A 16820-nucleotide genomic window follows, 5' to 3' on the forward strand; every position below is an offset into this window, starting at 1 on the left:
TGGGAAGGGGGTTCAAGGGGGCACAGAGGCCCTGGGGGAGTGTGGGAATGGAGAGGAGAAAGGGGAGATGACCCCGGGACATCTGGGAGGGAGGGGGACGGGCTGAGACGGCTGGCGGGGCAGAGCCTCGGTTAGGGCAGTGTGAAAAGCAGGTTGGGGTGGGGGGATAGCTACAGCAGGCAGGGGGCTTCAGGGATGGGGTGTGGGGGTTCTTGAATGAACAGGTTTCCTGGGCTCCGTCTCATTGGGCCCCTCTGGGAGACTGGAGCATGCCTCAGGGGCGGGTGTGGGGAGGGGAGAGAGGAAGCCAGTATTTATGTCCCAACTCCTGCCCGCCATTGGTTGAGGGCTGCCCTCTGAGCGAAAACCTCCTGGTATTTGCAGCCCCCGAGCCAGAGAAAGCCCCGGGGGAGCGGCAGGAGGAAACCATGTGTGGGGACGGACAGGGAGGGCTGAGGAGGCAGCCCAGGGCATCCAGTACCTCGGAGGCTGGCGCTGTTGTCTGCATTGCACCGATGAGGAAACAGCTCAGAGGGCTCGAGGGACGTCCCGCGGTGCTTCCTGCCAGCAGCAGGTTACTGTGAACACGTGCACAGATGTGCGGGACAGGCCTTGCCTGATCTCCCTGTGCCTCCACTTCCACATCTGTAAGATGGGAGGATGCCTGCCCAGGACTGACCTCGGGGGCAGCTGCTACCTGCAGAGCGCTTAGCGCAGTGCCCGGCCCGTCGCTGCGGCTCCGTGAGCCGGGGCTGTGAGTGCACACAGGCAGGCAGGAGGGCTCACACCTGTCAAAGGCCTCTCGGTCCCCCAGCGCGGTTCCGCATCTGGCCGCACGCCTTCAATCTGATTAGCAGGGCGGGTGTCAGCTGTGGCCTTGCCCAAATGGGTCTGCGTCCCCGGGAGGCAGAGTTCATTATCCATCAGCACAGATGAGATGGCGGGATAAACTGGTTGTAAGTAGGGCTCTGAGAGAACAGGACCCTGGATGGATCCGTTTTGACAGCTTGCTTTTATTTTTTGAGAAACAGAGGAGCTTCTAGAACCGGCTAAGACATTGGGCACAGAGAGATGTGGCCCAAGGGTGAGGGGCTGAGGGACCCAGGGCACCAGCGTGTGTGAAGTGTGCAAGGCGGAGTGGGTGGTGGGGAGCCACATTCGTAGAAAGCTGAGCCGAGGACCCCCTCCCCCGCCCCCCGCCCCCTGTGGGCTGCAATGAGCCAAATGAACGGAGGCAGCTTCAGGTCTCACAAACGGCCCTGATCCCCAAGCCACCCCCCTGCCCTGCACCATGGGCTCTGCTAACTCCTCCTCTCTCCCCTTCTTTCAGGAACCTTTTGGACAAGGACATGTTCTCCAAGTCTGACCCACGTAAGTCCTGCTCTGACACGGTAACGGTGGCGATCGCAGCGGCCAGCCCTGGAGTCCTCACTGAGCGTCGGGGCACCCGGTCCCGGCCCAGGCTGTTCTCACGAACACTGTCTGGAAAGAGGACTGGGCGGCTGGCCCTCCCAACCCCCACACTTGTGAAGCCTCAACACAACTGAGCGGGTTGGGGCGGGTCAGCGTTTCAGGGCCCAGAGTTTTCAGAACCAGGGAAACCAGTACATTTCAGGGCCCCAGTTGGCTGTGGTCCAGGGGATCGAGCCCTGATTTTGGAGTCCGGGGTTCTCGCCCAGAGAAGCGCCACTCAAGTATGTGACCTCAAGCAGGCCACTGGCCTCCTCCCAGCCTCAGCCGGCCCGTCGGGGCGGGGGCTGGTGACAGTGACAGGCCTCTGAGGCTGCCGTGAGCCCTGGGGGTGACTGGAGTTTCAGGTGCTCTCCTGCCACACCTGCCACCAAGCCACCCATCATGCCCACCTGTCTGCCTGCCTCACACTTGCTCAGGCCTAGATGCGAACGGCCCAACCCCCTCCCAGGGGCACTCCTCTCAGGCACACCGATGTTCTAGGCTCCATTCTCCAAGCTGAGGATGCCCCAGGCCCACCCTGCCGCCCAGGCCTGCCCTCCCAAGGCCCCGCCCTCCCGAGGCCCCGCCCCTCCAGGGCCCTCTGCACAGGGACCCCCCTTCTCTTGCCTGTGTGGCATGCTAACCCTTTCCCTCCTCTCCCCACAGTGTGCGTCATGTATACTCAAGGGATGGAGAACAAGCAGTGGAGGGAGGTAGGTCCAGCCCCTTCCCCACCCAGACACCAGCCTGGCCCTGCGGGAGTCTGCTGGCCCCTGATGGCGGCCACCTGACTCTGGAGACAGCCCCCCCCCCCCCATGTTCATAACCGCAGCCTCTGAGCCCGGGGGAAGGAGAGTGAGGTGTGCAGACGGGGGACTCGTCCCTGCTGCTGCAGGAAGAATCCAGTGGAGGACTGGAAAGTTCCTGTCCTCAGGGAGCCCCAGTCTGAGGGGGACACGGCCCTGTCCTCAGGGAGCCCCTGTTTGAGGGGGACACAGCCCTGTCCTCAGGGAGCCCCAGTCTGAGGGGGACACAGCCCTGTCCTTGGGGAGCCCCTGTCTGAGGGGAACACAACCCTGTCCTCAGGGAGCCCCTGTCTGAGGGGGACACGGCCCTGTCCTTGGGGAGCCCCAGTCTGAGGGGGACACGGCCCTGTCCTCAGGGAGCCCCTGTTTGAGGGGGACACAGCCCTGTCCTCAGGGAGCCCCAGTCTGAGGGGGACACGGCCCTGTCCTTGGGGAGCCCCTGTCTGAGGGGAACACAACCCTGTCCTCAGGGAGCCCCTATCTGAGGGGGTCACGGCCCTGTCCTCAGGGAGCCCCAGTCTGAGGGGGACATGGCCCTGTCCTCAGGGAGCCCCTGTTTGAGGGGGACACAGCCCTGTCCTCAGGGAGCCCCTGTTTGAGGGGGACATGGCCCTGTCCTTGGGGAGCCCCTGTCTGAGGGGAACACAACCCTGTCCTCAGGGAGCCCCTGTCTGAGGGGGTCACGGCCCTGTCCTCAGGGAGCCCCTGTCTGAGGGGGTCACGGCCCTGTCCTCAGGGAGCCCCAGTCTGAGGGGGACACGGCCCTGTCCTCAGGGAGCCCCAGTCTGAGGGGGACACGGCCCTGTCCTCAGGGAGCCCCAGTCTGAGGGGGACACGGCCCTGTCCTCAGGGAGCCCCAGTCTGAGGGGGACACGGCCCTGTCCTCAGGGAGCCCCAGTCTGAGGGGGACACAGCCCTGTCCTCAGGGAGCCCCAGTCTGAGGGGGACACAGCCCTGTCCTCAGGGAGTCCCCGTCTGAGGGGGACACGGCCCTGTCCTCGGGGAGCCCCAGTCTGAGGGGGACACAGCCCTGTCCTCGGGGAGCCCCAGTCTGAGGGGGACAGAGAGGTGATCTCCGTGGCCTGACAGCCGTGGGCATGGCCTCCAGACCATGTCCCACCCCGGCAGCCGTCCCGGGTCCTGACTACTGTGAGCGGTTGGTTAGGTGAACCCCTGCCCACCAATCTTCAGTGACTCCCCTGCTCTGAATCAGTCCCACCCCTCAGCCTGGCTTCCAGGCCCTGCCAGACCCGGGGGTCCCTCCCTGATGACACGGTGAGGGTAAGAGCAGCCAGGAAATGTCAGGACCTAAGGCCTTGTCCCTCGTCCTCCTCGTGGGTGGGCGGCCAGGGCCCCTCCTTCCTGCCCCGCCCCCCCCTTCACCCCGTGTAGGGGGAGCAAGTGGCCAAAGGGCTGACCTTCACCCACAAAGTGTCTGGGAAATGCCTGCACAGGGCTGGGCTGCGTTTTGCTTTCTCACTCTCTCCGAGACGCGCCAATTAGAGTGTGGACCAGACGCGGGGGAAGCCGTTAGCCGGTTTAAAGGGACTAATTACTTCTGAGGCCTTTGGGCCAGGCTTCACAGAAAGCGGGTGATTCATCAGGAAAGGGTGGGGGGGCTTCCGAAGGGCACTCCCCTCCAGCCTGGCCAGTCTCCCCTCGGGGCCGGGGCTGGGGCTGGGGCTGGGGCACCGCAGGGGGCAGACGGGGGGGGGGGGGAGGGTGTGCTGTGTCAGCTGCACCTGCGCTGTGATCCTGGCTCCAGCCCTTCCTGGGGGTGGGGCCTCAGGAGGTGGCTTAGCCTGTCTGTGCCTCAGTTTCCGCGTGTGTAACATGGGGAGAGCCCCTGCCTTGCAGGCCGGTGGTGGGAATGGAACAAGACGGGGTCGCGTGCCTGGGGCGCAGTCACCGCTCGGTAAAGATCACTGAGCAGCATCGTCCGGAGCCTCGCCGGGCACAGCCCTGTTCCAGTCAATATTTGCAACAGGAAGCATTGATGGGTGCTGGGCAACAGCCCAGGTGCGGGTGGGGAGAGGGAGCCGGCAGGAGAACAGCGGAACCAGGGGGTTGGCAGCTGGGCCGGGCAGCGTCACCGGCGTGAATAATCCTGCCGGGAAGCGTGAGCGGCACCGGTGAGGAGAGCGGGAGTTCGGAGGGGAGTTACAGCCGTGTTAACAGCTCGCTGGATTTTGTAAAACGGGATTCGGTTGAACGCAGCCCTCTGGCCAAGGGGCGCGTGATGTAGAGAAGGGGAGGAAGTGGGTGGAGGGAACTTCGGGGATCAACCTCCCCATTCTCTGAGGGGCAGGACGGGCCTCGGGGCTGAGCCAGGGCGCTAGGCCCCACTGCAGTGGGCGTGTCCCCGGGGAGCTGGGCTTCAGTGGAGCTGGGGATGTGGGGGGCGGGAGGGGACACAGCACAGGGGCCCCGCAGCAACGGTTTGGGGGGGTGGCCGCAGTGAGAGGCCAGTCCAGGTTCGGGGTAGCTGGGGTGGATGTGATAAAGCAGTGGGCAGGATTTAGGGTGGCCAGTGGGGTGAGGAATCACGAGGCGGCAGCAGTGGACAGCCTAAGGGGTAAGGGGGCTTTAGGACAGGAGCAGGAGCCCCCGGTGAGGGACACGGTCAGCCCAGGGAGCCTCGCTCTCTTCCCACCTCCGCTCTCTGCGCCCATGGGTGGACCCACAGGCAGGCCTGGGGGTGGGAACGTTGATGTGGTCTACACTGGTCAGCCTCCGGGCACAGGTCAGGGTGGAGAGGGCAGGGGTGGATCCAGAGGGGCAAGTGGAGACGCCCGAGCAGACATGGAGCAGATGAGCGAGGCTGGCATTCAGGGTGTGGGCTGAACGATACGGGAAAAGGTGGGGTCCTGGGGTCAGAGTTCAGGGCAGGAGGGTCTCTAGAGGTCAAGGAGACTGACCTCATGTCCGAGAGGCAGTCAGCACAGTGTCCAGCCTCCAGGGGTGAGTGGCAGAGCTCAGCCACAGGTACTGTTGGGGAGGGGAGAAACCCCACCCCGCCCCGCCCTTCTTGAGTTCTTGGACTCTCAATAAAATTGGCACAAGACCAGATTAACAGGGGAAATACCGACTTCGATGTGTGCATGGCAGACCATAAAAGATGATGCTCTCCGAAATGGTGAACCAGCCATCTTTTTACATTTTTTAGGCACAGAAACAATACATTTGTGAGGACATGGCAGGACAAAGACATTTACATTTGGGTGCTCATTCCCGAGGAATCTGAACAATATGTGGGCTTGGGGAGTAGGTTGGTGAAGCAGCACAAGCTTCCTTAGGCAAGCTTCTTGGCCCTGGATTCCTTAATCCTGGTGACAAGGGTGTCTCTCAGCCCCCCTGCAGCCAGGGGGCACTTTTCATGGAAGAGAATTCTTTCCCACAACGGCTGCTTGTCAAGTACGTTTAATTCCAAGTCATCGCTATGCATTGTGGGGCCTTAGGGGTGGCGGCAGTACCCCAGCACACAGGCTTCGAGCTGTTTGGGCAAAGAGAAGATGCACTCACACATATCGAGGTCCTGCTTCTTGCCTCAGAGGAAAGTCTCAGGAATGGAGAACGTAGGGAACCATCTGGGCCCCTCCCTATGGAACGGCCCTGGGAAGGAAGCCTGCCTTTGCGGGTAAGCAGAAAGCAGTAGCCACCGCTGGTGCATCGCAAGCGTCCGCTAGCGGCATCTTGGCCGGGAGATGCATCCCAGGACCAGCGGGGTCAAGTGCCGGCCCCGGGTTCCCCCAGGCAGGGCCTGGCCCCGGCTCGGCTCGCACCGGCCGCAGAGGGATGAGAGCACTTCTCGCAGCCCCTGGCTGCCGGTTTCAGCTGATTTTAACCGTTTAGGTCATTTTAATGCCTTCGGAGAAAGCTCCATCTTCCCAGCACCTAAATCTGTCACCACGTTTTATGAAAATTGACTCGAGATGTGATTTTAGCCCAGGAAGTCGGGCACTATTTGCATCAAGCCTTGGAGGGCCTTCCGCTGTCCGGGGGAAGCAGGGTGGGAAGGGTCCCATTTGAAAAGTGTGTGTGTGTGTGTGTGTGTGTGTGTGTGTGTGTGTGTGAGGGGGCGATCCTTGCCTCTCCCCTGCCAGGTGGCTGTCCTGGCCGAGGGCCCCTGGGTAAGGAGGAGACGGGTGTTAGGGTGTCCCGCTGATTGACCCCTACCACTTGCAGGGCGTGTGGCCCAACCGGCCAGCCCACACATCCCCACCAGAGCACCCAGTCTATTTCTGAGTGACCTCAGCCCACTGGACATTTAACACCAGCGAGGAGGACGGCTCATCGCTAAGTATTTGGGATAATCTCCTCGTAACTGTGACTCCGTGAGCCTGTGCTGGCACTGCTGTGTGGCAGGGCGAGTGCTGGGCACACAGAGGGCACCAGGCACTGTTCACAGCCAGCAGGGCTCACTCTCGATCCGGGGAACAATCAGAAACAGTGGAGCGGACAGCATACGCTTCCGGAGCGGGGTGTGCCAGGCTCTGCTCCGAGCACGCCCACAGCCTCTCCCTGAATCCTCGCGACGACCCTGGGAAGGAGGTATTATTATTATTTATTATGGTTCTCGGTCCCATTTCCTGGAGGAGGAAACAAGCACAGAGAGGTTGGTGAGAAAGAGGTTCTAAACCATGATGTTGTTAAAACGGTAACAGTTACACATAAAGGACTCCGTTCCGCTTGTCCCGAATTCTGCCCTCCTTCGGCGGACACCGCTAAGGTGGTTTTCTCTCCCACGTGTTCTTTCCCTCAACGTCTGAAGACTGCTCATGGGGCCCTGCCAGCCTGCTTTTCAGCAGACGTAGACTGGGGCCTTTTTTTTCTTTTCTTTTTATCAGTCGTTCCTGTTTATACCACTGTCGTTTGCCCCTTTACCAATCCGGGCACCCCCACCCCCCAGAACACCCGTTTATTCTTCACTGTCCTTCCCCAAGTGTGTGGCCTGTGCTGTCCACTTGTCCAGCCCAGTCATGGGCCGCCCCTCCTCAGGGGCTTGAGCTAGACAGTCACACTCCTCCCCAGGTCTCTGCATTCTGCATCTTTCCCAGGCCGTGCACTGTCGGTGCCATCCAGTATCCCACCTGCCCCTGTGACGGTGTCTCCCCTCCCTCAGGGCCGTGCACTGTCCGTGTGTCTAATATCCCACCTGCCCCTGTGACGGTGTCTCCCCTCCCTCAGGCCGTGCACTGTCCGTGTGTCTAATATCCCACCTGCCTCTGTGATGGTGTCTCCCCCTCCCTCAGGGCTGTGCACTGTCCGTGCCGTCCAGTATCCCACCTGCCTCTGTGACGGTGTCTCCCCCTCCCTCAGGGCCGTGCACTGTCCGTGTGTCTAATATCCCACCTGCCTCTGTGACGGTGTCTCCCCTCCCTCAGGGCTGTGCACTGTCCGTGTGTCCAGTATCCCATCTGCCTCTGTGACGGTGTCTCCCCCTCCCTCAGGGCTGTGCACTGTCCGTGCCATCTAATATCCCACCTGCCTCTGTGACGGTGTCTCCCCCTCCCTCCCTCAGGGCTGTGCACTGTCTGTGCCGTCTAATATCCCACCTGCCCCTGTGACGGTGTCTCCCCTCCCTCAGGGCCGTGCACTGTCCGTGCTGTCCAGTATCCCATCTGCCTCTGTGACGGTGTCTCCCCCTCCCTCAGGGCGTGCACTGTCCGTGTGTCCAGTATCTCACCTGCCTCTGTGACGGTGTCTCCCCCTCCCTCAGGGCCGTGCACTGTCCGTGTGTCTAATATCCCACCTGCCCCTGTGATGGTGTCTCCCCCTCCCTCCCTCAGGGCGTGCACTGTCCGTGTGTCCAGTATCTCACCTGCCTCTGTGACGGTGTCTCCCCTCCCTCAGGGCTGTGCACTGTCCGTGCTGTCCAGTATCCCACCTGCCTCTGTGACGGTGTCTCCCCCTCCCTCAGGGCCGTGCACTGTCCGTGTGTCTAATATCCCACCTGCCCCTGTGACGGTGTCTCCCCTCCCTCAGGGCCGTGCACTGTCCGTGCTGTCCAGCATCCCACCTGCCTCTGTGACGGTGTCTCCCCCTCCCTCAGGGCGTGCACTGTCCGTGTGTCTAATATCCCACCTGCCTCTGTGACGGTGTCTCCCCCTCCCTCAGGGCTGTGCACTGTCCGTGCTGTCTAATATCCCACCTGCCTCTGTGACGGTGTCTCCCCTCCCTCAGGGCCGTGCACTGTCCGTGTGTCTAATATCCCACCTGCCTCTGTGACGGTGTCTCCCCTCCCTCAGGGCTGTGCACTGTCCGTGTGTCTAATATCCCACCTGCCTCTGTGACAGTGTCTCCCCTCCCTCAGGGCGTGCACTGTCCGTGTGTCCAGTATCCCACCTGCCTCTGTGACGGTGTCTCCCCCTCCCTCAGGGCCGTGCACTGTCCGTGTGTCTAATATCCCACCTGCCCCTGTGACGGTGTCTCCCCTCCCTCAGGGCCGTGCACTGTCCGTGCTGTCCAGCATCCCACCTGCCTCTGTGACGGTGTCTCCCCCTCCCTCAGGGCGTGCACTGTCCGTGTGTCTAATATCCCACCTGCCCCTGTGACGGTGTCTCCCCTCCCTCAGGGCCGTGCACTGTCCGTGCTGTCCAGCATCCCACCTGCCCCTGTGACGGTGTCTCCCCTCCCTCAGGGCTGTGCACTGTCCGTGCTGTCCAGTATCCCACCTGCCTCTGTGACAGATGTTTCCAACTTCATATGGAGTTGGGGGCTGCTGTGTCTTTCTCACATGAGCTGCTGGTTCACAGAGGATTCAGCTCAGACTTGGAAATTGAGTTTTTGAATCTCAGTGTGATTTACATTGCCTCCATCGTGGGTCCTTGGGTAGATTCAGTCTATGTGTGGTCTGTGAAGGTCATGTTGCGTTTCAGCTGTGCGTCCGGCATCTTGGCTCTGTCTCCTGGTGCAGGGTGGCGGTCATGGCCACCCGGGATGAGGAGCGGCTGGGTGGGCTGGGTGCTGTGGTCCTCCCTCAGGCCTCTCCCTGGATTGACCTCAGTTCTCTAATTGACCTTTGTTCAGCCACTGGGATCTACATAACCTGCGACCCATCCCCTTTTCTCCACCTGGCCCCTAAGGACAGCGTGAATAACCGTCAGATGCCTTGTCAGATGAAGCCGTGAATGTGAGGTCCCAGACCCATTCCCCTCCCAGCTCTGACACTCACCGTGACCTGGGTCTCAGTGTTCTCACCTGTACAACGGGGTTCGGAGAATGCTTTGACAACGCCTGGAAGTGTCCGTGGCAATGCGGTGTTGCCCAGCCGGAGCACGTGGGCGCTCCGTCACGGCGCAAGTGGCCACACTCGAGGTCCTGTGACCGACACCACGCCTGCCCTCGGGAGAGCTCAGAGCGCCAGGCGGCACTCCTAATACGCAGGCTTCCTGTAAAACCCCGGCTGTGGGTCCTGTGCCGCCCACTTGTCCAGCCCAGAGGAAAAGAGGGGCTGCAGGGACGTAGCCCGACCCTGTGTGGGAAGGGACTCTCATCAGGGCTCTGGCAGGACCGGCTGGACCCAGGGACACTGCCACCGCTGTCCTGCCCAACAGAGCGCGCACCTTGGCGCCTGGCTGCCAGGAGGGGTGGCCGCCGATAGTGCGGCATCCCACCCCCTGCCTCTCCGGGGCCTCCGTGCCCTGCTGGTGAGCTGTGGGGCGTCCTGTCAGCCTGCCCAGGGGACCTGCCCCTCTGGGTGGTGGCCTTTCTGCCTCCTGCCCTCTCCAGGCCCCACGTGCTCCCTGCTCTGGCTCTGAAGGTCACCCCCGCACCCGGGCAGGCAGCGTCCCTTCTCCCCCTCTAGTTCCTCCTGCCCAGAAGGCTTTCCCTGGCTCCAGTGGCTCTCAGAACACAGCACAGGGCTTCACCTCGAGATGAGTCACCTCCCTCGCCTGGTGTCAGAACCCTTCCCACTGGGGTGCCCTCACAGAGGCCACGGGAAGGAACCCCCGGCTCGGCCCCACGCTGCGTGCTCTACTGGCTCGTGCCCATGCGGCGGCCTGAGGGGAGGTGGCTGGCCCGGGTCCCAGACGGAAACTGAGGCTGGGAACGTTGAAGCGACTTGTGCGAGGCCGCGCAGCTCAGGGAGGGCTGGGGTTCCCACCGGTTATGAAGCTGCCCACAGTGGTCGGGCCCTCAGGGCCGATACCAGCAGCCGCCGCGGTCAGAGGTGGCACAGGCGCAGCTCTGCCCCGCACAACCTCGACAGCGGGCCGACTTCTGCCCCATGCACCGGCAGGTCAGGTGGAACCACCACACGGACCCGCAGTTTGAAAATGTTGGCAATTTCACATGGTCTGATGGTTAGGTCAGACTCTAATGCAATCTGAGCAAGTGGCCCCCAGTCACACGCCTGTCCTCATAAGCTCAGTGAGGTCCCGCCTGCCCCTTGCCTAGCGGCTCGCTGGAGGCAGCCTGGGACGATGCTCCCTCGTCCGTCCGTGAGGATCAGGCTGCCACAGCCTCGGGCGAGAGAGACCCAGGGCGTCAGCAGCCCAGACACACTCCCAAGGTGTGAGGCCGCGGTGTCTGCAGGTTCTCACACCCTGTGCGAGTGCTGAGTGCTTGTTCACGCTTCTGACCACCCGTGTCTCTCCACCCTTCCCGCTGGCTGTGAAGAACCATCGCTCACTGCCCTCTGTTAACAGGGCTCTCCAGCGCCCATGAGGTCACGTATTCAGGCGAGGCCTCCTAGTTATCGTCTTTCCAATGTAACTCCCGTGCCTAGGATGGACGAAACTCATTTAAAAAATAATTTAAAATAATAGAAACAATAAAACAAGACCCAAGCTATTTGGCTCGAGGCTTTTCCCGCCTGCCTCCTGGCCTTTCCCCGCCTCTTCCCTCGCCCTGTCCCTCCACTGTGTCCAGGCAGTCGCTCAGTTCCTGCAGAGGGAAGCCCCCAGGCCGTCCAGCCTGCATCTGACTGCGGTCTCCAGCTCTCTGAGCCCCGGACACCCTCCCCCAGCAGCCGACATTGCTCTCAGTGACTCCGATTGTTTAAGAGTCAGAGTCAACCAAGATGTTCACAACATCTGCTCTGTAACAACAGGCATCTTTTACTTGTGCCTGCCATGCGCCCGGCATCTTACCCATCGTCCCTAATCCTTATGGCAGCTCTGTGGCCAGGTACAGGTCATCCCCAGCCCCAGACAGGTGAAGAAACTGGCCCAGGCCACATGCCTGGGAAACAGGGGTTCTCTCCCCATTAGCCAGAGGGTGGTAGTGTTTTGGGCAGCTCTTGGGAGTCAGACAAACCTGACTTATAGAGGTTGGGTCAGGACCTTGGTACTTAGAGCTGTGTTGCCGTGTACTAGGCACGTATCCTCTCTGAGCCTCATGTAAAGTGGGCAATGAGCAGTATCTACCTGCTGGGTTGTCTAAGGATTGGAGATAACACAGGATCAGCTGGAGGAGCCAGGTACTTGATAAAGATAGCTCTTGTTAATAGTATCATTGACGGGCCCTGGGCGCAGACAATGCACCAGGCAGTTTACACGTTTTATCTCAGGTAACCCATTCTATGGATAGGAGCATGGAGGCCAGGAGAAGAGAAGTAACTTGAATAAGACACTGTTACCCTCCAGGGTGTAAAGCAGGGAGTTCCCCGCCCTCAAGGACCGTCCGGGGAGCGGGGAGACCACCCTCAGACATAGAAGGATTTGAAAGCCTCACTTTCTTCATCTTGGTAAGTGTATTAGAACAGATCCTCGAGGAAGCCCCCAGTTTCAGACCATAACTAGGTCAGGAGCCACCCTGGGACAGAGGTGAATTCTCAGTGCTTCCCAGCAGGGAGAGGTCCAGGCGGGCGGGGGAGGCTCCCCGGAGGAGGTGGCACTTGGAGGACGGTGGGAGAAGGAAGGGGCATTGCAGGAATGGGGCCTGGCATGAGCAAAGCCCAGAGGTGAGAATGCCCTGTGTGCCCGTGAGAGGGGAGACTGTGGCCCAGAGCGCTGGCAGGAGGTGGGAGGTCAGCTCAGGAGGGCCGTATAGGTTGAGCGGTGTGAGGAGTGAAGACAGTGGGTGAGGTGGTCACAGGGGTTGGCAGGGGCGGATCCTGAGGGCGTCACGGGCCAGGTCAGAGCTCACATGCTGCTCGAAGTGTGACGGGAAGCGACTTGAGGGTTTTGAGCAGGGGAGTGGTGCAGCCTAGTGCGTGTCTCAGAAAGAAACCTCCGCCGCTGTGTGCGGAGTGGATTGCAGGGGGAGGGCAGAAGCAGAAAGACAGTGCGGTCTCGTGGAGGAGATCCTGGCATGAGAGCCGGGTGGGCAAGGGAGTGGGGATCCAGCTTGTCCAATGGCCACGAGTTTGAAACAAAATGACCCTCTGCCCACCAGGCCGTGAGCCCAATTTAGGGTCCCTGATGAACAACACAGGTCCTGGGCCCAGCCGTGTGACATCGGCCTTTATCAAAATGGTTAAGGTAAAAACTGGGCCCTTGTTCGTGCTAAAGCCCAACGCAGGAGACAGGCGCACTCCGAGGAGAGCACGGCCGGCTCTGGGACTCCCCCCTTTCTGCGGGGAGGAGTCTGCCCCTGCCCAATGGCCCCTCTTGAGCCGTGGCTCCCGTGGGCAGCCTTTAGGGGTCTTGGCTCCCATCATGCAGCTGAATTTTCAGGGCGCTGACTCCCCGTCATCAGGAGCCAGAAGTCAAGGCCCGGCTTAGGGAGCACATGGGTCCTGGGCACCTGTTCTGAATGCTGGGGCTTTAGAGCCCGCTGGGGCACAGTGAGGACACACTGTCCCGTGCCCCTTCAGGTCCTTACTCTGCCCCTTTCCTTAACCTCTCTGAGCCTTAGTTTTGGTTGTTGTTGTTGTTTTTGAAAAAATATGTTTTTATTGATTTTAGGAAAAGGAAGAGAAAGGGATGATAGAAACATTGATGAGAGAGAAACATCGATTGGCCGCCTCCTGCACGCCTCCCATTGGGGATCGAGCCTGCAACCTGGGCATGTGGCCTGACTGGGAATCGAACCATGACCTCTTGATTCACGGGTTGACGCTCAGCCACTGAACCACACCAGCCAGGCTGAGCCTTCGTTTTCATCAGTAAAACGGGGCTCCAGTGCCTGCTCATTGGGCCGTGGGGGGCCTAAATGACAGAAGCAGCACAGTGCCTGGCTGTGCCCAGTACTGGTAAGGACTGTAACTATGTACTGCCACCAGACAAAGCCGGGGGGGCTCCGTCCCCTGACATTCCTACCGCCCTGTGCAGCCTCCACATCGGCAGCACCCCCGGCTCCCCGGGCCTCCCCACACCCTAGGAGGGGAAGCAGGGGCACAAAGGGGTCTTTGCTTCCTTTGCCCAGAGACTCGGCCTGGAAAGCAGCAGAGCTGGGAGTGAGGCGGTCTGGTTCCCGGCTCCTCCCCTCGCCCAGGCCTGCACTTCCAGAGTGGCCTTCTCTGGCTCCAAGTTTGATGTGGTGCCTCAGGGCCAACTGGGGGTGTGTGACTCCTGCTGCCCCCTCCCCCCCCCCCCCCCCCCCCCCGTTCAGCCGGAGGCGTTTGCTGCTTGTGGGTAAAGCATTAGAGGAGCCCGAGACTCCATCTGGAGGAAGGAGCGTGCTGTCCTAGTAACCCTGAGGTTCCAGGCCAGGTCCCTCGGCGGCCGATCAATCTGTTTACTCTTTCGCGTCAGCGTCCAGGGCACTTCATCGTTGCGGCTGAGCTGCTGAGAGTGTGGGCTCCAAAGCCGAGGTGACTGGATCCAAATCCAGCTGCCGCCTTCCCAGCTGGGGCTTTGGGGCAGGTGCGCAGGTTTAGGATCTGCTGGGAGGAGATGAGCTCCTTCATGAGCAGTGCCCGGAGCAGACAATGTTCAACAATGGCTCTTCTTGTAAGAAGCCCAAACGAGCCCTGGCCATGGCTCAGTTGTTTGGAGCGTGGTCCCCTACACCAAAAGGTGTGGGTTTGATTCCTGGTCAGGGTGTGTATCTAGGTTTCGGGGAACATCCTCAGTAGGAGCATGTATGGGAGGCAACTGATAGATGTTTCTCACATTGCTCTTCCTCTCCCCCTCCCCCTCTCCTCTCCTCCTCCTCTTCTCCCTCTCCCTACCATCCTCTATCTATAATTAATAAAAATATATCCTGGGGTGAGGATGAAAAAGAAAAGAAAAGAAGCCCTGAGTGAGAAACCAGTGCTTTCCCAGGAGGAAGGAACCACTGATGGTATTTCAGACATCCTGGGGTCGTTGTTAGGAGCTAGAGATTTTAGGGGTGCCTCTAGGGAGGGGCTTGCTGAGGGCCCTCCCCCCATATCTGCAGCCAGACCCAGGGCTCAGCGGTGCAGCCACCAGGGGACGGGCTGGTGGAGGGCGTTTGTCAGCAGCGTGGCAGCCAGGCTCGTGGGTAAAAGGGTTCTTTCCCCAGGAGCTGAGATTTGACAGATTATCCGGAACAAAGGCTAATTAGGAACAGGCTTTTAGGCGGAAGTCTTTCATTATGAGCTTGGTACATTTTCACAGGCTGCTGCTGGCGTCGGGCAGAGGGAACCTCCTCTGTCCAGGGCCGGCGCTGGGCAGGTCTCCCGCTCACCGCTGCCTGTCCTCACCCGGAGGCCGCAGGCCAGCAAGCCCGCTCTCCCTGTGCCACTCCGGGCGAGCCCTTCCTCACTCGCCGGTTTCCCTCACTCCACAAGGGGTGCTGCAGAATCCTGGGAGAACTTTCTAGACCCAAGATGGTGGCAGCCCTGGCACAGAAACACACAGGCCCTGGCATGGAAGCCAGCCCTCTATGCCCCTCTCCGAGACCCAGGCCCTCCTTCCAGGTGCCCAGACCTCGGCCTCCTCCTCCCCGCCCTGGGCACCCACCTGCCCTGTTCCTAGAGCAAACACATTCCGTCTTCCTATGTCTGTTTAAGTTGGTGGCTTTCTGGCCTCTCTTTAATCTCGATGATCATGACTCATGAAGGGCTGGGCCGGGCCTTTAGCGTCCCAGCGATGGAGCCGTCAATAGTATACGACAGGGCGCTGGGCCGGGAAGCGTGGCAGGGGTGCGGGGGAGAGCAGTCCTCGGCCGCCACCGGCTGGGCCGGCACAGCCACGGGCGCTTGCACAGGCGCTTTGCAGGGGAGGAGGTCTCCAGAGCTTCACCCAGCTGGGATTTGTAAACAGGCAGAGCGTCATCCCGTACAGAAAGGGCACGTTAGGACCGTTCAGGCTTGCAGAGCCACCACTCCGGACTGAGCAGGGGACCCGGTGACTGTCACTCCTGGCAGCCTGGCGCCCCCCCACCCCGGGGCCGCTGGCAGGTCCTCCCTCTGCAGCTCTGCTCCTTTGTCTGTAAGGTGGGAGGGCGTTAGCAATAGTATCGGTGCACCGGTCAGTGGGGATTAAATGAGACCACGGATGAGTGAAGTGTTTCAAAGAGGAGAAGTCACGACACAACGCGGGAGCAGGAGGAGGAGGGTTTGATGGAAGGAGGGACCCGAGGCGGCGTTGACAGGCGTCTGGGAGAGCAGGGCGCCGCTGCCACCTCGGCTCTGTCACAGCCTTTTCCTAATTAGCAGTGTGACCCCCGTCAGAACCCCGGCCCCGTTTCCTGCCTCTGTTTTCTCATTGGTTGAGAGGATTTGGTTCCTTCGGCTCTGAGATCTCTAGGCTGAAGGGTCAACTTGTTAATCAATGAATGTTTATGGAAATCACCAGAGGGACCAGGACTGTGTGTGTGTGTGTGTGTGTGTGTGTGTGTGTGTGTAGGGGCTGGAGGTGGATGGTGTGAGCCGAGGTACAGGTCAGGGACACGCCCCTGTGCCACCTGACCTGTAGAACCACCCAGACCCCACAGGAAGAGTCAACAAGGCAGAAGGCACCGTAGGCACCGAAGGTCAGACGCTGGGCAGTCGCATACTGTGCATGAGACTGGCTGGGGCATAGTTCCAGCCTCAGGCACAGTATTAGCCTCTTCTTGGTTGGTGCCCACCTCAGCTCCTCATTGAGTGGGAGCGAAACCTGCCTGGGTTCACATCTCTCCCTGCCACTCACTTGCTGTGTGACCTTGGGCAAGTCACTCAGTGTCTCTGAGTTTTATCTTCGTTAATTTACCTGTACAATGGAATAATAATAGTACAGCCTCATAAGATTGTTATGAAGATTAAATGAGTTAATATATGGAAACACTTGGCAGCTGGCACACAGTAGGGCGGCTATTACAGGTTATTACAGGTACTGGAGGCCTACTATGCAGCAGGCGCGGCACAGGGTCCGAGCACATTCCCTTCCCCCTCCCTCGGGAGCAGGGATGGTTTGCTCTGTGGTGAGGACATGCAGCCTCTCAGGAGTTCCACGTTGTCTCACGTAGACAATAAGCAACAGGCCGTGGGCAGTGGGGGTCCTGGGGCCCTGGCCCGGCTACCCCTCTGCACCACCCTGGCTCTGGGAATTGGCGGGCGTTGAGGCGGATGTTGGGAGACGTCCGGTTTCCTTGTGGTGGCTTGTCTCACTTGCCTGGCCTGGGTCCTCTCTCTCAGCCCTGCACTGGCCCTTGTCCCAGGGCAATTCGGAAGGACAGCTGCCCTCCTGCCCCCATAAATCCCAACACCTGTGTGAGGCGGCGCTC

At 60.6% G+C, this 16820-nt stretch overlaps 1 protein-coding gene across 2 annotated transcripts in view; it reads left to right on the plus strand.

Annotated features, from left to right (window-relative positions):
• The window catches only part of CPNE5 (copine 5), a gene marked incomplete at its 3' end in the record, with an annotated part of 83966 nt that overhangs the window by 12120 nt on the left and 55026 nt on the right, over positions 1–16820 (plus strand). The window contains exons 2-3 of one of the 2 annotated variants that reach the window (XM_079780997.1): positions 1331–1371; positions 2119–2165. In XM_079780997.1, coding sequence (XP_079637123.1) covers positions 1331–1371; positions 2119–2165 — 88 coding nt within the window. Of the gene's footprint in view, positions 1–1330; positions 1372–2118; positions 2166–16820 lie in introns of those variants that run through there. The other variant, XM_079780998.1, reaches the window with a different exon arrangement.

This window comes from Cnephaeus nilssonii, assembly GCF_951640355.1.
Source record: "Cnephaeus nilssonii genome assembly, chromosome: 9".
NCBI lineage: Eukaryota > Metazoa > Chordata > Mammalia > Chiroptera > Vespertilionidae > Cnephaeus > Cnephaeus nilssonii.